The sequence below is a fragment of the Abrus precatorius genome, unplaced genomic scaffold (assembly GCF_003935025.1).
Source record: "Abrus precatorius isolate BTA unplaced genomic scaffold, Abrus_2018 Scaffold3, whole genome shotgun sequence".
NCBI classification, from domain to species: Eukaryota; Viridiplantae; Streptophyta; class Magnoliopsida; order Fabales; family Fabaceae; genus Abrus; species Abrus precatorius.
The window spans coordinates 16,145,919-16,168,169 of record NW_020874373.1 but is presented as its reverse complement, the minus strand read 5'-3'; the positions used below and the strand labels follow the sequence as shown (position 1 = coordinate 16,168,169).

The 22,251-nt window shown below is 33.1% G+C and overlaps 2 protein-coding genes across 4 annotated transcripts in view; both read left to right on the top strand.

Moving 5' to 3' along the window:
* LOC113861759 (ATP-dependent DNA helicase At3g02060, chloroplastic) overlaps nucleotides 1–13,046 on the top strand; it is a 33,730-nt gene extending 20,684 nt beyond the window's left edge. Inside the window, exons 9-13 of one of the 2 annotated variants that reach the window (XM_027494781.1) lie at nucleotides 6,822–6,908; nucleotides 7,130–7,303; nucleotides 7,509–7,553; nucleotides 8,580–8,936; nucleotides 12,101–13,046. In XM_027494781.1, coding sequence (XP_027350582.1) covers nucleotides 6,822–6,908; nucleotides 7,130–7,303; nucleotides 7,509–7,553; nucleotides 8,580–8,936; nucleotides 12,101–12,202 — 765 coding nt within the window. In that variant the 3' untranslated portion in view covers nucleotides 12,203–13,046. The remainder of the gene's footprint in view (nucleotides 1–6,821; nucleotides 6,909–7,129; nucleotides 7,304–7,508; nucleotides 7,554–8,579; nucleotides 8,937–12,100) is intronic. The other variant, XM_027494782.1, reaches the window with a different exon arrangement.
* Nucleotides 13,047–14,398: 1,352 nt separating this feature from the next.
* On the top strand, nucleotides 14,399–17,270 carry LOC113863148 (syntaxin-22-like). 2 transcript variants are annotated; one of them, XM_027496603.1, is made up of 7 exons: nucleotides 14,399–14,745; nucleotides 14,846–14,939; nucleotides 15,354–15,493; nucleotides 15,615–15,683; nucleotides 15,993–16,150; nucleotides 16,262–16,362; nucleotides 16,751–17,270. In XM_027496603.1, the coding sequence occupies exons 1-7, from the start codon at nucleotides 14,573–14,575 to the stop codon at nucleotides 16,814–16,816; spliced, it is 801 nt and encodes a 266-aa protein (XP_027352404.1). In that variant the 5' UTR covers nucleotides 14,399–14,572; the 3' UTR covers nucleotides 16,817–17,270. The 2 variants fall into 2 exon arrangements, 1 of the variants encoding a protein (XP_027352404.1); XR_003504520.1 differs by having other exon boundaries at nucleotides 14,422–14,745; nucleotides 16,262–16,645; nucleotides 16,751–17,268.
* Nucleotides 17,271–22,251: the final 4,981 nt, after the last annotated feature.

The following is a 22,251-nucleotide window of genomic DNA, read 5'->3' as shown; positions in this document are numbered from 1 at the left end:
TCCTCCTCCTTTCCAATTAAAAATAATCTCTTTAATGATCAAGAGAAACATTCTTCTGAAATCACACCCAAACATAATCTCTTCGATGAAGAAGTTCGATTCGAATATATCAACCAGAGTATGGATGACTGGACCATCACAGTCATTCTTCAGGATACATTATATGATCCTGAAGATCAATTTAAGAAAAATAGTTCTGATTATATCATCAAGACTGTTGAGAATAATATCCTTTTAGGTAAAGGTATAGGAGAAGAATTTCATCTCCTGTCTAAATCATCTCTCAATGATCACAAAAGAAAATACAAATACTTTCACATAGGATGTGTTCAAGTAGCAATCAAACCTCTGATAGATATAGGCATAAATGCTGCTGTCTTAATATGTCTTAGAGATATCCGTCACAATAAGTTTGACGATTCTCTTATAGGAACAGTTGAAACTAGTCTCGGTCAAGGTCCGATATATTTTAATTGTTTTTCCAATAAGACGGTGAGTCTTATGGATGAACACATTCTAGACTCTTTGTTTCTCAACATTTGCTTTCATGGGCTAGACATGAAAGAGGGATCTATTCCCGCAGCTCTTATTTATAGGATTCAGTATAAGGTCATGAACTTTTGTATTTCTAGAGTCCTTCTTAAACCACAAAGAGGTGAGACTACTTTGTTTATCACTGATATGACAAAGGCCAACATCTCTCTTCCTAGAATCATCAAGTGGGATAAGGTTACTCTTCCAAAAAAATGGATTATGGATAAAGCCTCACCCAGTATTCTCCGACCTGCTCCTCAAATACAAGATATTTCGCAGGATAATTATGGAAAGGTTGAAATAACCTTCGATAGGAGAAATTCTTTCTCTTCAAGGAACTTACAGCAATCGATCTGATTTTGTTTCTGCTAGAAGATCTTTTTCTTCTAGATCTTACGTTAGACCTGATATCCCTAGGTCCATTAATCATGACCCTTTCATAAATCTTCAGGGTTTAGATACTTCTTCTAGGATTCCTAGAAATGTCTACCAGACCTCTGAAAAGGAAGAAGAAAACCAGAGTATCCAATCTCCAACTTACTCCTCCCTTAATGAGTCTTATGATGTTATTTCATAAATTCATTATAGATAAGGAAACTCTTAGGAAAGATTTGTACTCTGAGGAATGGAAACCTCAAAGAGAGTAGTTCTTTCAGAAGTATAAGGGAAAAGACAGGTCCGATATCCAAGAAAAATTCTATCAATTTCTCGAAAAAGTAAAACAAAATATCCCTTTCTTTGATTGGTATCATGCTTATACCATTCATAATAATATTGATTATCCTTGGCAAGAAGATGTTATCAGCACTTCCTCTGCTAATGTTATTTCCTGACAGATTAAAGATGGACAAATAGTTCAAAGTGATCTGCCACCCACTACCCAATATCAGTTACCCAACCTGAAAGATAAAAGCGGTAATCATGTTACTGCTACTCCTTTCAAAACTAAAAATCCTGATGAGTCTATCACTCCCAACGATATCCAAGGCCTCATGGAACAGGCCAATTACACAAACAAATACCTTTAGGTTTTAGGAGAAAAAATCTCTGTTAATCCTGTTAAATCTAAAGTTGAAGATATAGCTTCTTCTTCTTCCCAACCTCAATTAGAAAAACCTTTGTTCAAACCTTTTAAGATTAGCGCCAAAGCTAAACAGAAAATCTTTGAACTTAGACAGAAAGAAAAGGCCAAAGCCATAGATGACAATCAGAATGAGCTACTCAGTAAGATTACTAGTCTGCTCACTATTGTTCCTGATACTCCCTAAGCCTCTGAATGGTCTAGCGCCAAACCTAGGATAGATCTCTTGCCAAAACTGTTAATGTCATTTCTAAAGTTGATTCAGAACAAAATTCTGAAACAGATTCCATTCTTGCCATCAATCCAGTAAATAACTGGAAAAACTCTTCCAAACTCTATTACAATAGAGCCACTGCTCCTGATCTCATTCTTGAGGATAGACATGATTTTATCCTAAGTTTTAATTCTAATGATATTTATATTTGGAATATCGATGGATTATCTGAATATAATATCATTGACAAACTTCAAAACATGTCTGTTGTCGCTATGGGATATTTTACCAATCAAAATATGCCTGAAGACACAATTGTTTATATTCTAGTTGCAGGTTTTACTGGCCAACTCAAAGGATGATGGAATAATTATCTCACTGAGGCTGATAGAAATAATATCCTCTCTGCAGTAAAAATTGACAATAAAGGTAAAACCATTGTCAACGATAATGAACACCTCCCTGATGCTGTATATACCTTGTTATACACCATCTCCCAACACTTTCTTGGTGACCCTTCTTTATGGAGAGAAAGGTCGGGTGAGCTTCTTTCCAACTTTAGGTGTAAATCCTTAGAACATTTTAAGTGGTATAGAGATACCTTTATGTCTAGGGTCTTAACCAGATAAGACTGTAATCAAGCCTATTGGAAAGAAAAATATCTGGATGGGCTTCTAAAATTTTTCAGAGATTTTATTAGGAGTAAACTCCGAAGTAATTCCCCTAGTGGAGAGATTAATTATGACAGTTATGACTATGGTCAACTTATTGTCATTATCATCCATAATGCCATTAAAGTTTGTCAAAAGGATAAACTTCAGAAACAACTTGCCAAAGAGAGAGCCTTGAATAAGAAAGATTTAGGATCTTTCTGCGAGCAATTTGGTCTTTCATCTTGCTCCACCAAAAAGAAGAAACAGGCTCCTAAGAAAGAGGCTGCAGAAACCTACAAGAAGCCTTACAAGAAGAAGTACAATAGGAAACCTCCTTCCAAGAAACAAGGAGAAAGTGTATCTCCACCAATATTCCCAAAAAACCCAGAACAGGTGTAACCTGTTATAACTGTGGTAAATCCGGCCATATCAGTAAGTACTGTAGGTTGAAAAAGAAAATTAGCAGTCTTAATCTTGAGCCTTCTATAGAAGACCAAATTAACAATCTCCTTATGGAATCTTCAGATGATGATTCTGTTAAAGAATCTAATGAAGATGTCAATCAAATCCAAAACGATGATCAAATCTCTTCTTCTGACAGTGATGATACTCCAGAAATTAATGTTTTAACAAAAGAACAAGATCTTCTTTTTGAAGCTATAAGTTCCATTTCTGATCCTCAAGAGAGGAAAGAATTTTTAAATAAATTCAAAGAAGTTTTAGAAACCAAAGAATATTTTACTACAAATAAATTTGACATAACAAACATTTTCAAAAGATTAGAAAAGAATTCTAATATCAAACCAACCACTATTCAGGATCTCCAGATTGAGATTAACAATCTCAAGAAAGAGATTAGGGAGATTAGAGAACAACAACAAATTCATCAAGTTATTCTTTCCCAATTAGATGACGAATCTGATATTGAGAAAGAACAACTTCCTGAAGATAATGATTCTGTAAAGGTTGATTTTGATAATCTTGAAGAAACCTTTATGTGTTTGATCAACAAGGTCAAAATTCAAAAATTTTACATTAATATCAGAATCATTATCGATGATTTTGTTCTTGATACTTTAGTCCTCTTTGATATAGGAGCTGATTCAAACTGTATTTTAGAAGGTTTAATTCCTACAAAGTATTTTTAAAAAATTTCTGAAAAACTTAACACTGCTAGTGGTTCAAAACTCAAAATTAATTATAAGCTTTCTAAAGCTGTGATTGAAAATCAAAGGCTTAAAATTGAAACAAACTTTTTTCTTGTGAAAAATCTGAAAAATGAAGTTATTTTGGGAACACTCTTATTAAAGCCCTCTTCCTATTACAAATTTCGAAAGATGGAATTTTCACTTTTCATTTAGGAAAGCAAATAACTTTCAAATTTTCTAGTAAACCTATTACTAAAAATATCAATTCTATCTAAAATAAAATTAATAAAATTAATTTTCTAAAAGAAGAAGTTTCTTTTGCTAGCATTGAAAAGCAATTATAAAGTCCTTTGCTTCAGAAGAAGATCCAATCCCTTTTAGGAAATATACAAACTTCTATCTGTTCTGACCTGCCTAGCGCATTCTGGAATAGGAAGAAATACATTGTTAGTCTTCCTTATGAGTCAGGTTTCAAAGATAGCCAAATACCTACCAAGGCTAGGCCAATTCAAATGAATGAAGAGCTCATCCATTATTGCCAGAAAGAGATTAAAGATCTCTTAGACAAGAACCTTATCAGAAAAAGTAAGAGCCTTGGTCTTGCTCTGCTTTCTATGCCAATAAACCAGCAAAAATTGAGAGAGGAATTCCTAGATTAGTTATCAAATACAAACCCTTCAATTAAGATCTTCAATGGATTAGACATCCTATACCCAACAAGAAAGATCTTCTTAACAGATTAAATTCTGCTAAGATTTTTTCAAAATTTGATATGAAATCTGGATTCTGGCAAATTCAAATCTGTGAAAGTGATAGGTACAAAACTGCCTTCACCGTCCCCTTCGGGCATTACGAATGGAATGTTATGCCTTTCGGTTTAAAAAATGCCCCTTCAAAATTCCAAAAAATTATGAATGACATCTTCAATCCTTATTCAAAATTTATCATTGTTTACATTGATGATGTTTTGATATTTTCTCATTTCATTGATCAACATTTCAAACACATAAATATTTTTATCAACATTATCAAGCACAACGGACTTGCTGTTTCCAAATCCAAAATTAATCTATTTCAAACCAATATTAGATTCTTTGGTCATAATATTCACCAGGGAACCATTATTCTTATCAGTAGATCTATTGAATTTGCTGATAAATTTCCTGATAGAATCCTAAACAGAACCCAACTCCAAAGGTTTTTAGGATGTCTCAATTATGTAGGTGATTTCATTCCACACCTCAACAATATTATTAAGCCTTTACATGATAGGCTTAAGAAGAATCCTCCTTCTTGAATTGATGTTCACACTAATGTCGTCAAAGAAATTAAAAATAGTTAGGAAGATAAATTGTCTCTATTTTCTTATTCATCAAGCTTTCAAAATTGTTGAAACTGATGCCTCTGATATTGGTTATGGTGGCATTCTCAAACAAAGAATTGAGTCGTATGAGCATATCATTGCATATACTTCAAAACATTAGAATTCTGCACAACAGAATTATTCAACTGTTAAAAAAGAAGTTTTAACAATTGTTTTATGCGTTTCAAAATTTCAATCTAATTTACTAAATCAAAAATTTCTTATTCGAGTAAACTGTAAGTCTGCTAAAGAAATTTTACAAAAAGATGTTAAAAATCTTGCCTCAAAGCAGATCTTTGCAAGATGACAAGCAATTTTGAGTGTTTTTGATTTTGATATAGAATATCTCAAAGGCACCTCCAATTCTCTTCCTGATTACCTTACCCGTGAATATTTACAGGATAAGTGAAAAAATGCCTAGAAAGGCAACTACCCCTTCCAGGAGAGGAACATCCAGAGGCGGAAGAGTTAGGCTTGCCCTGACTCTTAACAAATCAAAATCACAAGCTGCTTTGGCAGGTTCAAAATCTACCTCTACTGGGTCATCCACCCCCATTGAGTCATCGACTCAAAAAGCAATCCAAATTGTTGAGTCATCGACACAGCAATCTGGAGCTCCAAAAGAATCTTCTAAAAAGACTGATTCTCCTACAAAAACCACCAAACAAACTAAAGCAGATTATGCTTTCCCAATCAGCACACTCTTAGCTGTCCAATAAGGAAGCCTGAGTAGCCTACCAAAAAAATCATGGGCTGACATTGCCTCTAAAGAAGACATGGAAATAGATTTAGCAAGCCTAACCACTATACCGCTATTCTAGTTTCTTATATTTTAATTTTACAACTTTTTATTTCTGCACTTTACATTCTGCATTTCATTTAATAGTCCTGCTATTACCTACTTGCCTTTCAGTCTATTTTATTTTTCCTTGATCCACTTCGGGTTATCTATATATATATAAAGTTACAAAACCCGGGCCGTTACAAAAAGCAGTTTCCCAAAATCTATTATTGCGCGTAGACACTTTCAATAGCAAGAGTTGCTATGCACATGTGTTCTGTGTGAATTTGCCTTGCACAGAGCTACTTTCAACAGCTAGAGTGGTTACGTGCAACTGTGTGTTGATACTTTCATTGCCCAGAGTTGTTACGTGCAAGTCTGTTATGTGTTTTAACCTTGCGCATAGCTACTTTCAGCACCAAGAGTTGCTACGCGGCTTTCTGTGTAAATTAGCCTTGGGGGTTGATACTCTCGCTAGGTAAAGTGTTTACGTGCAAGTCCTTTCATGAATTTTGTTGCTGGAGTGATAACTTTCAGCAGTTAGAGTTGTTACGCTATTGATCTTCATGGATTTTCTTCTTCAAAGTGTTAACTCTATGCACCCAAAGTTGCTACACCCGACACATATCACTTGATTCTTGATCATTTAAGCTCAATTCTACGACTCTCTTTTATTTTCTCTTCTCTAATCCTTATTTTCAAGACTCTTAACTTAGAATCTCCTGCAACACTAACAAAATTACATCAGAATTCTATTAAATTCACACAATTTGAACATTTATATATTTTTGTGCAATTTTTACTTTCTAAATTACATTTTCTATAAAAAACAGCCTAGAAAACTACATAAAACCTAGTAAAATCTGCATTCATCAACCCCTTCCCGATCCTAGGTAAGATGACAACATTGCCTGTATCTGTATGCGTTTTTTTAAAAGTCTTTTCAGTTTTTTGTTTTGGTTGGAACACAGGAAACCAGACCAGACTAGATCATCTTTTGCTGTTTCATTAATATTGGTAATTTTTCCTTTTGTTCAATGTTGGTAGTTGCGTGGAAGAGTTGGGCGAGCGGATAAGGAAGCACATGCATACTTATTTTACCCTGATAAAAGCATGCTTTCTGATCATGCATTGGTATATTTCTGATCAATCTTTACCTTTTATTTATGAAATTATATTGCATGAAATAATACTTGCTTCATCAGATATGACAAATGACTGTCATATAACTTAGTGTATTTCATACCACTACTGTATTATTCCTAGACTTAAATTGATTCTTTTATTTGAAATATAGAATATTAGTTGCTAAATTATTGCCCAAAACTAACGTTCTCCTGAGTGATCTCCCATAGGAGAGGCTTGCTGCTATTGAAGAATGCCGTGAACTAGGTCAAGGCTTCCAACTAGCTGAGAAAGACATGGGTATAAGAGGTTTTGGTGCAATTTTTGGTGAACAACAATCAGGAGATGTTGGAAATGTTGGTGTTGATCTTTTCTTTGAGATGCTCTTTGAGAGTTTGTCAAAGGTAAACTTCAATTTGCAGCCAGTTTGTTCCTATGTGCCATTGGTTCTAGTCTCCAAGTCAAATAGAAGTATTCTTTTGTTTAATTTGCACGCATGTATATTGGCTTGAAAGTGAAATTTTGCATTCCTAGCATTTTGCTCAATAATTTTTTATCATCTGACTGTTAGTTTTGGGCTTATCCTATCCTATTCTTTTTGACTTCCAGGTTGAAGATCACCGTGTTGTTTCAGTTCCTTATCACTCAGTCCAGGTATATTCTTAGTTAAAAAAATGTACTGCAAAGGATTTAAGACATTAGTATAGCTAATGCTTGATACATGCTTATCTGATTGTAAACAGGGTTCAACAAATCAAATCTGACACTGTTTTTCTCCTGCTTGAGGTTAACTAGGAAAATATAAAATGCTGAAATTATATTGCCGTTAAAGATTTTACTTGAAAACCCAAAAATATGGTGTTCTAAGTCACATTTATGCCTTACTTTCGGGTTGAAAAGATGGTATTAGGTCATCTGTCGCAATTCTTCTATGAATATAATGTCATACATGCCAATAGTAATTACTCAATAATTGATCTCTGAGGATGGATGATTATACTGAACTGATTTTGTCATTTAGAATCTGTGCACTGTAAGCTAAACTAGTCGACAAATGATATTGAATGATCCATATTCAGGGATGTATCATTTATAACATTAGTGCCTAACTGAGCAAATCTTGTTTTATTGTCTTTGTATAACTCTTTATTATTTGTTATGGAAGGACTTTTTTTATACTTGAACAAAATTTTGGATGAATTAGTACAAATTCCCCTAAATCAAATAAGGGTTGTTGATGGTGTGACCATGGGCACACAATAAAAAGTCAAAATTAAAATGTTTTTGTTGTAAAAGAAAATATTTATTATATTGAAATACATCAGTCATTTAATGCTTACTTTTTAAAGCATTTAATAGAGTACATTTAATGCTTTTACACCATGTGCTCATGGGCGCAATAGAAAATTCCATCAAATACATAATATTCTGCACTAAGTATACACTAGATTCATCTAAACGAAATATAGAACATAATTAAATTAACAGTAATTTCTAAATACAAACACTAGCCTACACCAATATAGTCCTGAGAATATTACTGCTGGTTTGAAATAATGTTCTCATATGTATGTATGTATGTATTTTTTTTTTTATGTAAAATCTGTACATAGCAACTGTATAATTTGCATATAATGGAGATCTCATGTTTGATGCATTTTCTACTTTATTATTATTTAGGTTGACATAAACATCAATCCTCATCTCCCGTCTGACTACATTAATTATCTGGAGAACCCTATGGAAATTATAAATGAAGCCGAGAGAGTTGCTGAAAAAGACATCTGGAGTCTGATGCAATTTACAGAGAATTTACGCCGCCAATATGGCAAAGAGCCTCGCTCCATGGAGATTTTACTAAAAAAGCTTTACTTGAGGAGGATGGCAGCTGATTTAGGGATAACCAGAATTTACTCTTCAGGGAAGATGATCTTTATGAAAACAAACATGAGTAAGAAGGTATTCAGGATGATGATAGATTCCATGACATCAGAATTACATAGAAATTCATTGGTTCTTGAGGGGGACCAGATTAAGGTATTACATAGAAATCCTTTAGATCTGAATTCTTTAATTTGGTGATCTCTTTTGGAATTTTCCTTTCTATTTTGTTCAGTTTCCCCCTCATTTTAGAAGTTTTCTTGTCTTCAACACGTTCCCACATGAAATATTTAGTAGTATGTAGTTAATTTGGTCATTTTATTGATAGATGTACTTGAAGTTGAATGCGAGCAATGTTTTTCATATATTTCTAAGTAATTTGTACAATATTTATATACAAAGGAGACAATGCCAATCCGTAACGTTTGGGAATTTGGATTAATCTATTTAAAGTAACTAAATTACAAACCAAATAATAGGTAACTATAAAGCTAATAATATCTCAACAAATCAGAATAGTTTCTCAACACTCCCCCTCAAGGTGGATTATATATATTCAACTTGTTACATATGTACATTATCCTAGGGCCATGTAAAGACTCAGTAAAAATATCTCCCAACTGATCTTTAGAGCAAACAAAGGAAGTCTTGATGATGCTAGAGAGAATATTTTCCCTGATGAAATGACAATCCACCTTGATATGTTTTGTTTTCTCTCGTGCAACACTGGATTGGACGAGAGATATAAAGCTAATTGGTTATCACACATAAGCTCTATAGCACCAACCTCATAAAACTACAACTTCTAAAGTAAACGTTTCAGCCATAGTAGCTCACATGTAGTGTGAGCCATGGCATGATACTCAGCCTCTGTATTTGACCTGAAAATAACAGTTTGCTTTTTACCTTTCCATGAGATAAACGCAATAGCCTAAGGTGGACCGCTTGTCTCCTACATTTCCTGCTCAATTTGCATGTATCCAACAATATTAGTGTGCTCTTAACAAGTCCCTTTCCAAGTGATCTCTTAATATATTTAAGAATCCGAACAGCATGCCAATGACTCTCACAGAGAGAGTTAAGGAATTGACTTACAACATTGACAAGAAAAAATATTATTAGGTTGAGTCATGGTGAGACAATTTAATTTTTCCACTAGTCTTCGATATCATCCAAGATCAAGATAAGGCTTCCCTTGATTGGGTAGAAGTTTCATGATGGGATCCATGGGGTGTCAACTGGTTTGCAATCTAGAAGATCTGTCTCCTCTGAGAGTCCAAGATTTCAAAGGTATACTTCTTTTGAGAAAGAGAAATACCTAACTTTGATTACCTCAATCTCAAGGACGTAAAGCAAAAGACCTAGATCTTAGTCTAAAACTGATGGAACAAGTGTTGTTTTAGAGCCTTGATGCATTTCTGATCATCATATATAATCACAATATCATCTACATAAACCACAAGATAGATATATTGTTGTGATGATGAACACTGAAAGAAAATAGAGTGGTCTTCCTTGCAGCAGATCATCTTAAACTGTTGTATAACTTTGCTAAACCGACCAAATCAAGTGCTAGGTGATTGTTTAAGGCCATGTAAGGACTTATGCAATTTACACACAAGGTCTAACTCCCCCTAAGCCACAAATCCAAAGGGTTGTTCCATATAGATCTCCTAAGCTAACTCATAGGAGGAGGACTACTCTATCCCTTATAAGAAGTATTATGACTCTAATCTTAGCCAATGTGGGACATCTTAACACTTCCTCCACATGTCCAGGACTAAACATCTGTACAGTGGCCCAACAAGACTGGCCATCTATGGGCAGCCCAATAGGACTAGACATCTATGGACAACCCAACATTCAAACTGGATAGGCTCTAATACTATGTTAAAAAATTTGGGCCTAACTTACTCTCAAAAGCTAGCTCATAAGAGGAGGACTACCCTAACCTTTATAAAAAGTATTATGGTTCTAGTCTTAGTCAATGTGAGACATCTTAACAGGAAGAAAAAGTACCTTTGTAATCCACCTGTTCATTAGGACCCATTTTAACCTTGAAGACCCACCGACAACCAACAATAGATTTTCCTGGGAGGGTGGAACAAGCACCCAAGTATGATTTGAGTCCAAGGCTGACATTTCATCAATCATCGTCTGATGCCATCTAGTGTGAGATAAAGTCTCCTGTACTGTCGAAGGAATAAAAATAGAGTAAATAGCAGAGATAGAGGCATAAAAAGTAGAAGACAATCGTCTACCTTTATGGACAACTATGGGCAAATTGGCACAGGCAGGTGGATCCGGAGCAAGAGAAGCGATTGGAGCAGGAGCTGAATCACCAGTTTCAGTTGCAGGAGTTGAATCATAGAGCTCAAGTGTAGGGACTGTTGCAGGGTGTGGTTGACACTCATAAGTAGTCCCAAACCGTTGTATATCAAGATCAAGTTCACCAAGATCAGATGCTGATGGGAAGGAGGAAGTAGGAGGCAAAATGAGGAACAAGTAATACCTGAAGACAAAGATGAAGTCAATTGAAGAAGTGTGAAGCATGGACTATCTTCAAAAAAATTGATATCTACTGAAGTGTAAAACTGGTGTGTGGTGGGAGAATAACAGTGGTAACTTTTTTGGACACGAGAGTAGACTAGGAAGACACATTTGATGGCATGAGTAGACATCTTATCACGACCTAGAGAAAAATTATGGACAAAACAAACAGGGATAGAAAGATGTTTTGATCCATAAAGTTCCATTTTGTTAAGAAATGCTTATGGATAGAATCACAACTTTCTTTTGGTCTGAAATTAATGCGTAAGGACATAATTTATTTTTACTACCTTTTCCTACTTTGTTTTAGCTTTAAGGATTCGTGTTGTAAAATATTCTGATTTCCCTCTAATTTCTCTCTATCCTTTTTTGTATTTAATTTGTTACTTATTTCTGTAATTAGCATAATTGGGTATGATTGTCACCCATGATCTTAACATAGAATTAGTTATCATAGCATATAAATAGGCACCACTGTACGTTGTAAAAATAATCAGAAAATAATCATTCAAATATATTGTTGGGTACTTTTTTCAAGTATTCATTTAGAAGCAGGGACAATGGTCTGTCTAGTTTTCTTTTTGTGCTGTCTCAGATGTAAATGCATTGGGATTTGAGAGCAATGCATTGCCGTAAAAAGTGAGGTTACCATTTATCTATATCAATCATAAGTCCAGTATTTTATGTAAAATGCAGGCTGAACTTCTACTAGTTATTTGTATAAATGCAACTAGTTAATGTTTCTTTTTCCTAATGATTTCCCTCTGCAGGCTGAACTTCTATTAGAGCTACCAAAAGAACAACTTCTTAATTGGATCTTTCAATGCTTGGCTGAACTTCATGCTTTACTACCCACCTTCATAAAATACTAGGTTCTTAACCTGGTTAATTCCTGCCAATGTGTAAGTTGGAAACTTGACTTACTGCTTACATCACAAATACATCAATTTTGGCGGATTTACCATTGGAGTTGAAATGCGGGAACTAACCATGGCGGATGCAAAACAAGATTGTTTTGCATGACTGACTTGGCACTACAGGACCTCAGAACAAATCAGCACTATCAATTGATACTGGTGACAGTGCACTTCTTATCAGAGGTTGGTTACCAGCACCTCGGAGTTGCGGTTGTCCAAATTGTGTTCCTGAATTGCATCCCCATATGCAGGAGAAGAGCATGTATTGTGATTTGTGATATATCAGAAGGCAACTGCTAGTGACCTGATCAGCTTCTATTTTTGCACTCACAAAACAACTTCACTTTCAAAAGCTACATAGGATGACCTATACTCATCCAGTAAACCTTTAACCAAAACATCAAGATTTCACCTTTTGTATGGGTGAAGGACTAAAGCATTCTCACGCTAGCTAGTACATTCTAAGAAAACTAGAAATCAGCCTGTTGAATGATGCATTTTTGTTGCAGATAATTGAGAAATATACTGTTGTTTGTAGTTGTCATGTGATTTGTTTTATTTCCTCATAGATACTTGTATTCTTCATAGAAAGAAATTCTTGTAACCACGTGTTTTACCAATTGTAATGAAAATCATTTGACCAAGATTTCAAGCTTCATGACAATACGTATTGATGTGTAGCATCGTTAATGCATATTGAGCTCAGCCCCCATAGCTTAGACTATTATTATCAGTTCAATACGATTTTTTCTGGGCAAAAAAAATAAAAATAAAAATTTTATTTTTTTGCTTTAAGCTTATAAATCATTCTTGCAATTTTTTTCTGCATTATTTTCCTGCAAATAAATTTGGTTAACCCTTGTATAAAACCGGTCAATAAAATTATACCCTTTAAAATAATGTGCAAAATTAAGATGTTCTTTTACCTTTTTTTGTTTTAGTTGTGTCTGGATGTTCAATTACCTTCTAAAATGTCAAGTAACACCATGGATATCTTTGAGACAGTAGAACTTGTTTCTAGTGAAATATGAGTATCCCAAATACAAGGCTAGATATTTATTTCGTATATTTATATCAACGTGTGTTAACGATAATTGACAGAATTAGAATATAAGAACGGTAAAGCTAAAATAAAATGAAAAATCTGGATTTTTCTTTCAAGTCAAATGTGGAAAGACGTAATATTAAAGTATTAAACAATAAATCATTAACAAAAACAAGATTGAATAAAATAAAAATCCAATCATCAACATAAAGAGGTCTTAACTACCTGTTATAGTTTATTAATCTTGCTATAAGTGATAAGGCCCTACTTGTCACGCAACTTGCCCATCCAACCATAAAGAAATGAAACTCAGATAACTTTTGAGTCTGAACACACACTGACGAGGAACACGTTACACGTAGTATGAGAACCAATGGAAGAAAAAACAAATGCATTTTCTTGTGTCAGCAAACTAACTGCCTTTATTTTCTCTCTCTTTCTTTCTTTCACGATCCACCTATCAGCTTAGGCGAAAGATGTTTTCTATAAACAATTTTTATATACAAAGATCACTATAATTAGTATTAATATTCACTTTTTATTTTTTATTTTATTTTATACTTTCTATCATTTATCATTTCTTTTTTGTTTTTATCTTTCTCTTTATATAAAGAAGCGTCAACAAACTTTTTTTCAATTACAAATTACCTACAAAACCTTTTAAGTCAGTATTCGTTGATAGGGTATTGAAAAATTACCTTGGTTAATTAACTGATATGTACAAATTTTATTTTTATCTATCTTTATAAATATTCATAAAATTTGATAAAATCTACTCTATCTAATACACACAAAGAAAAAAAGTAAATACAAAATTTTCAAATAAACTTTTTGAATAAATTCTTAAATTAATTTTTAAAATTATACAAATCAGACATTTTAATTTTTTTAAATATTAATTTTCAACTTTATAAAATCAAATTTGTTTCAATTTTTTAATTTAAAGACAAAAAAATTACAAAATTAAAATTTATAAATAAAATAATATCTCAAGAATTAAAATGTCTAATCTATCAGTCTACTATCTTAAAAGTTTACTAAAAAATTACCTTGATAAAGTTTCAGGATATATATATATATATATATATATATTAATTTGCTGATCCAAGGGTAGAACAGAAGGGGGAGTGGGGACTGTGTAGTAATGGTCACATTTGTGTTAAGGTGCCACTACCCAATTGGCTCAAATTTCAAATTCAATTACCTGTGAAAGTGAAACCATTCTTCTGGGAGTTATACTAACCCTTTGCTTCTTTTGCTTCGATTCCGTTCCATTAGCCATGAGTTTTCAAGATATCCAAGGTGGGCCCAACCCTCCCTCTCGCCGAAACCAGTCACCGTCTCAGGCCGTCGCTGCCGGAATTTTCCAGATCAACACCGCCGTCGCTACTTTCCGGCGACTCGTCGATGCCGTTGGAACCGTCAAAGACACTCCCGAACACCGTCAGAAGCTGTACCTTCACCTTACTATTTCTCTCTCTCTCTCTTTCTGATTTCTTTTATTTTATTTTTTTTTATTTGTGTCTGTGTTTTCACTATGCTGTGTTTGGTAGGCACAATACGAGGCAGAGGATATTGCAGCTGGTGAAGGATACTTCTTCTAAGCTCAAATCCTTGACTGAATCTGATCGTGATGCTAATGCCAATGTATGCTTTTACTTCGTCTATATTCATTTCATTAATTCTCTTTTCTTTGATGCTTCATGTGTGACTTTGACTTTTGATTGCCCACAATTGATCATATTTATAACACACCCTAGAAAAGAGGGGGGATGGCTTCTAGTTCGTATTTGGAATTTTTTTCAAAAAATAAAGTGTTGTAGGAAGGGAGACTAGTTAATAATAGCATGTCGTGTAAGAAAAGTCAATTGATCGTACCCTTGCCATGTTTTCTGGTTTTGCATCTGACTTTTGGTCCTGTATTTGGTTGGTGCTGCATTTTTTATGTTTCTTTTATTATGCTCGAAAACTATGAATGGTGGCTATAAAAAAGGAAAAAAAGAAAAATGTTTGGACTTTGGATATTAGTTAACCCTCCGTGTTCTCCTTTTTCCAACCCAGGCTAGTAAGAAAATTGAAGATGCTAAACTTGCAAGAGATTTCCAGACCACATTACAAGAGTTCCAAAAAGTACAGCAGCTTGCTTCGGAGCGCGAATCGAGTTACACCCCTGCTGCTCCTTCTTCTCCTTTACCAACAAGGTCAACCATTTCTTTTCATAATAGTAAAACAAATTACTTCTATGCTGTTTCAAAACTTAATTATGCCAACTTTCTTTATCTGATTTGAGCTCTCCTCTATCATTCGTGTGTTTGTAAACAGCTCCGGCCCCGGTGAAGCATCAGTTGGGATAGATGTGGAAAACCAACCTTTCATCAGAGAGCAGAAGAGGTAAGCCTACAACATTTCAGCTATTTCACTGGACTTACTAAATTATATTATGGAAGAGCTTATAGACAGTTTATGGAAATATCCTATGACTTTCATGAGCTTCTTTTAGCTTATTTCAATAAGCTTATTAGTACAACTTAGCAAACTAAGTTGTTTTCATCTTATTTTGGTAAATTTCGTAATCAAATTTATGACATGCTCATGTAGACAAAACATATTGAATAAGTACTTAATTTGACTTATTCAACTCTTGATTGAAGAATAATCTTTTGCAGTCTGATTTGCTTGATCACTGAAATAAAACTGCAGGCAAGAGATACTTCTGTTGGATAATGAAATATCCTTCAACGAGGCCATGATTGAAGAAAGAGAACAGGGAATTAGAGAGGTAGAAGAGCAAATAGGACAAGCAAATGAAATATTCAAGGACCTAGCTGTTCTTGTTCATGATCAGGGTGTTGTTATTGGTAAATAAGAATACCATTCTGTAGAGTGAAAATTTATATAGCTTGCTTGCTTCTTGTTGCCTTGACATTTAGTCATTCTTTTTGTTCACGTTGTATGTGTCATTCTGGCAGACGACATTCAATCAAACATCGATGCTTCTGCTGGTGCAACAACCCAAGGAAAGGTCCAGCTAGCCAAGGCTTCCAAAAGTGTGAAATCCAGAACCTCATGGGTGAGTTGTAAAAATTTATAACACTGAAAAAGCTCAAATAATAGTCAAACACTATCAAGTTTCAGCTTCCCACTCGTAGTGGGGCAAGTTAGCTTCATTTCATAGACAATAAAATATAATGCCGTCAATTTCATGTATGACATTTGGAATTTATTTTTCATATGATCAATTTGTCTTATTTCTTACAAATGGCACTATTTGCACACTTCCCTTGCATGTTAACATCTACACGCCACTCATTGGCTACTTAGAGAAAAATATTCCAAACTTGGAAGAATTCCAGGTGTAGTATTCTACACAACATTATTGTAATTTCTAGTGATGTTACAACCATTGTACAACATTCTGGTAACATATGATTTCTCATATAATATTTCTTACTTTGCAGTGTTGGTGGGTGCTTGTAATTTTTGTGGTTGTGCTGGTCATCCTACTTCTAGTACTCATTCTTTAGTGTGCAAGTGCATACAAGCTGGGCAGATTTTTCTACTCCTTCATTACTTGTCCAAGATTGATTTAAATTGATGAATCTTCTCATATTTCGTTAGTGTTTAATGGTGTGAAGAGTGTTTTGACCAAAAGAAATGTGTTGAGGAGTGTAATGCAACACAGTTTGATATGGTTGACTGCGCATTTGCAGCTGGAAGTTGGAAGAAATGACTGAGGCAAAGCGATTTTAAGTGAACTTGTCTTGTATTTGTAATATAGATTTGCAATATAGGATTTGTAGTTGCTGAAACATGAATTCGCAAGCCATGTACCATTACCAATTTCTTGATGGCAAGTGCATGTGTGCATATTTTATCGCCATGCTGCATTATCGGGGCGATATAATTCTTCCTTTGAATCCTCCTCAGCGTATTTGTTAACATCACATTCAAGTAATGCAAGTTAAAATCCTATATTCGTGATAAGGAGAGTAAATCTCCAGATTAGTTCATGAGATTGTGAGAGCAGATAAATTAATTCTTGAGATTTTGAAATTGGTCCGTTAATCTTTGACTTTATCATGCATTGAGTACTTTATTTTAACTAACAGTTTTTGTCATTATGACTTTAACCATTCATGTTCAGTGACACTTGGAACGACTGATGTACCCAAACGACACTGTCTCACACACCGGTCCTTGACATTGTACTACTCCTTTAAACCCCTAAATCTAAATCTAAATCTAGCTCTAGCAAATTTCTTATCGTTGCCATTGTTGCTGTTGCCTGCGCCCTCCTCATTATTGTCGTCTCTGCCTTCGTTTACTGTTGTCGGAGATGAAAAAGTTGCTCTACCAACAAGAAGATCCTCAAATCTAACAACAGTAGTCATCTCTTTCGTGACACCATTGTTAACTCCTCCAGTGGTGTTGACAAGCTCTCTAACCCACCCGTCGGTGCCACAATGAATCCTTGAAAAATGGACTTGTTAGAGCTTCCGTCGCTAGCTTGACAAGCCTTGAGGCTTTGGAAGAGGAAGAGCTCTACTTCGTGGGTTCCTAGCAAATGCTCTTCGCTTTGCCAAATATAACTTTGTGGGTCATAACAATAGCAAATTAGCACCTTCTTCATACTCATCTTCCTATTTTTCTTCCTTTGATCGCTCTCATTCCATTTCTCTCTTGCTATCAATAAGCATAAGCCCCAAAAAGTTACAACTCAAGTCGTTGAAAAACACAATAACCAACCATTATCCTCGTCTGCCACCAGCCTCTTGATGGAGAGAAAGGAGTGTCAGTCACTACTCGCTTTGGCACTGATGAAAAACCCAAATGGGTCAACCCATTGCACCATCGTGGGAGCAAGCAGAGAGAAAGAAAACCAAGTGAACTCTCCAAACTAGTTACTAAGGTTGTAACTGGAGGGGAAACAGTATCATTTGGGCTATGTAAAGTTAATAAAAAATTTTAGTAGGACTAAAATTCTCAATATTTGACAAAATTGAAGATTAATAAATTCATTTTAAAATCTCATGATCTGATTTATTTTATGTTTACAGTCTTAAAGACTGATCTAATTATTTACTTTGATAAAAAGAAAATAGTACCCTCCTTTAATGTAGTTTCATGCATTTTCTTTCTTATAATTGCTTTTTTCATTAGTATGTTTGAGTATTCAAATAACAAGTGAAGTGTAAGTTAAAATTTTAAAAAAGATAATAATGATAATTTTGATATAATAAAAGGTGCTTGGAACGATAATATGAATTTGAGAAGCTATTGTATACAGTGATAATAACAGATGATATTTATATTTTTTTATAAATAAATCACTAATTTTTATTTATTAATATACAATTAACAATAATAATTATTTTATGCCTGAGAAAATATTCTATATCAATTTAATTTACAAGATATTATAGAAATTAATTTAATAAAATTATATCTGTAGCAATACTATATATATATATATATATATATATATATATATATATATTAGCGTCTAAAAATCTTTTAATATTGAGAAAAAATTACAAAATAAACTTTAAAATATAATTCATTGTAAGAAAAAATTATTTAAATATGGTATAAAATCAGAATAAATATAGAAATATGGTGTATTTTGCAATTTTACCAGAATATACAAGAACAACACCATGGTAGGGAGCTCAAACTGTAGGTTCAAGTGGCACAGGCTTTTCTAAAACTGCTATTGACAATTTTGATCCTAGTCAAGACTATGCAAAAGATGTCACGTCTAATCTTTGTAGTGGACATTTATAAACTCGCTAAGGACGAGATTTGACCACTGTTCATGTTGCCATGCGAGGAAATGAAGTCAAAAAGACCTCTGAAACTCTGTAAACTTACTAATGGCGAGTTTTGACCTTTATCCATCATGCTATGTAGGGTATTATAGTGAGGAAGACCCTATAAATTGCCAATGACGATTTTTCTCTATATATATATGCCCTCCAAACCTATTGCTGCATGCACGAAAGGGGAATTAAAAAATTGAAGAAGTTTTTTGGAGAAGAAGAAGAAAGCTGAGAGAGAAAGTAGGAAACCAGAAAAAGAAAATAAAACAAAAAATAAGAAAAAAAATGATATTTAGAAGCTCAAAATTTTAGAAGAAATAGTTAGAGATTCAATTATTGATTCAAAGAAACATATCTCTAAACAAATTCAGAAATTAAATATAAGTTTTTCTATTTTATTTAATATATTGTTAATGTGTATTTTAATTATAGTTTAAATTTTATTAAATAAAACATAATGTTAGTAATATATAGTAATTGAGTAATTTTTGTGAATAATAGTTAATTCTGGACAAAAGATAATATAATAATAATTTGTGAAATTTTAATTACAATTCAAATTGTTATAGTTATTAAAATAAAAAATATTTTCAATTTATGTTAAAAAAAAGCATATAATAATGTATATTATGTAATTTTTATTTTAGAATATGTTATATTATATTAATTTTAAATATTTTTATATATGATGTAAAGTACATTATATTATAATATAATTTTATTGTAAAATTAGTTATATTAATTTAGTAATAAATTAGTTAGGTTTATTTTGGAATGAGTTAGGTTAATTTTTTATGAATGAATTAATTAGTAATTACTAACTTGCATGTATAAAATATTTTAATAAAATTTAAGAATTAATTTAAAATAATTAATAATAATACGGTTGAATATTTGTATTGAACGTCTACGTTGCCTAATAATTATTTATTGTATTTTAAATAATTATAATTTGAATAGTGTAACAGCCGGACAACTTAAGGAATTTGGAAAGGAATATATTTTAGTTTCAAAATCCTAAAATATATGTCAATGGAAAAGAAACCATTACTCTTGATGATTCTAAGCTTTCTCAAGAAGTTTCATATTCTTAAATTTTGATATTTAAATCTTTAATGGACTTTTTTAATCTTTGTGAACTTGTTTTATATTTTTGTAGACTTTTTATGTGTATGGACTTTTTGTCTTAAGAAATTTGTTTAATTATGAACTTATTTATATTTTTGTGGACTTATTGTGTGTATAAAAATAAAAAAATTAGCTGTTACAAAAACAAAAAAAAAAAAAAAAGAAACCAGTGACCTTTTACATTTAAAAAAAAAAACCAAATAAATGGTCTAATATAAAAATTGGACAAATAAAACAAGTGGTCTATTAATCTCTTGCAAAAATAGCCTGTTACAAACACTAAAAACAACAGTAAAAATAATGATTTGTTGTTATAAAAACAGTAAAAAAAATGACATATTACAAAAATACGAAAAGAAAAAAAAATTATTCGAGTTGTCGGGCCAGCATAGGGTAAGGCTTAGGCAATAAAAATATAAGTTCATTTTAACCTTGGCCTAATTAAGCCTGACCCGTTTGAGCCGTTACTTGGGCCAGGCCGGGCCGCTCGTTTTGACAGCTCTAGAGTTATTTACTCGATCGTAGACATTTCTGGAACACCTCTAACAAAGGGACAAATAGTCAATTTTGAAAGAACTTATTATCAATCTCTTTCAGATATGAATCTACCTGATTCAGAAGAGAAGAACTTGCATTAGTATCTCAATTTCAATTCAAACATGAGTTTGATTTACACTCCATGTTCTGAGAAATATTTACCATCCGAAAGGAGGAAAAAACAGAGTCCTTGTCCAAAAAAATGCCTTGAGAAAGGGTAGATGTACAGAACCTTTTAACGAGATAGTGCTTTTTCAACTCTTTCAAAATGGAATCTATTCCAAACATATACATGGTTCCTTACCTCGAAAAGTAAATGCATTTTGTTGGTATAAGTAGTCCTAATCAATTCCTTTAAGCAATTCTCAATTGTATACACAATCTCTAGATCCCTCTCATTTCAAGGTAAGTTTGATTCATTTATGTGTCTCTTACTGCCGGAAGCCTGCCAAGAGTTGCTCCTTATCCGTGCTACGATGAACTAGTGACACACCTAGGGTCTGGATGTCACATGCCCACCAACTTCCACTTGGTTCATCCTCAAATCACACTATACTAGGAGAGAGGCCTATTCTGATATCATTATTGTAACAACCTGACAACTTATTCGAGAATGATGAAGACTTTTCAGCGTACTTTGTCCTTACTCACACACTTCTCGAGAACTTTCCAAAAGATCACCCATCTCATAATTTTCTCAAGTTAAACATGCTTAACTTTGGAGTTTTTAAGTGATAGATCACCGAAAAGTAAATGTATTTTGTTGATATAGGTAATCCTAATCAATTCCTTTAAGCAATCCAACTATATACACAGTCTCTAGATCCCTTTCATTCTTGTGTAAGTTCAATTCATTCATGTGTCCCTTACCGCTGGAAGCCTGCTAAGAGCCGCTCCTTGTCCGTGCTACAATGCACTGACAATCACTCCCCACCCTCACATCTAGGGTCTGGATGTCACAAATAGTAATTATTATGAATTTGTTTTAAATTTATTAACTATGTTAATTGCTAATAATGGGTTAATGTTAATATTTTTGTTAATTATATTACTATAATGAATTTTGATTTTATAAGAAATATTATTTCATAAATATTTTTTAGGAGTTATCTAATATAGAGTCTATTTTAGTAATGGTTTTTTTTTATATTATTTATAATAGGTATTGAAATTGTTACACTCTCATTACTTGTCAATAATGCCTCTAAGGATAAAAATTATGAAAATTTTACTGCATGCTAACTTTGATCGAATTTCTCAACTTTGTCAAATGCAAATAAACAGTTCACTTATAAATGCATAATTTATAAGTGACTGTTGGAGGCTTGGAACACACGCATTTCACCTAGTTTGTGGAGAATGTACAATTACATTAGAAGATGTTTATATGTTACTTAAACTTAAGATCAATGGTGTAGCAGTGATTGGTTTTATAATTCCCTTTATTGTAGTAGTACAGGACATGTGTGAAAGTT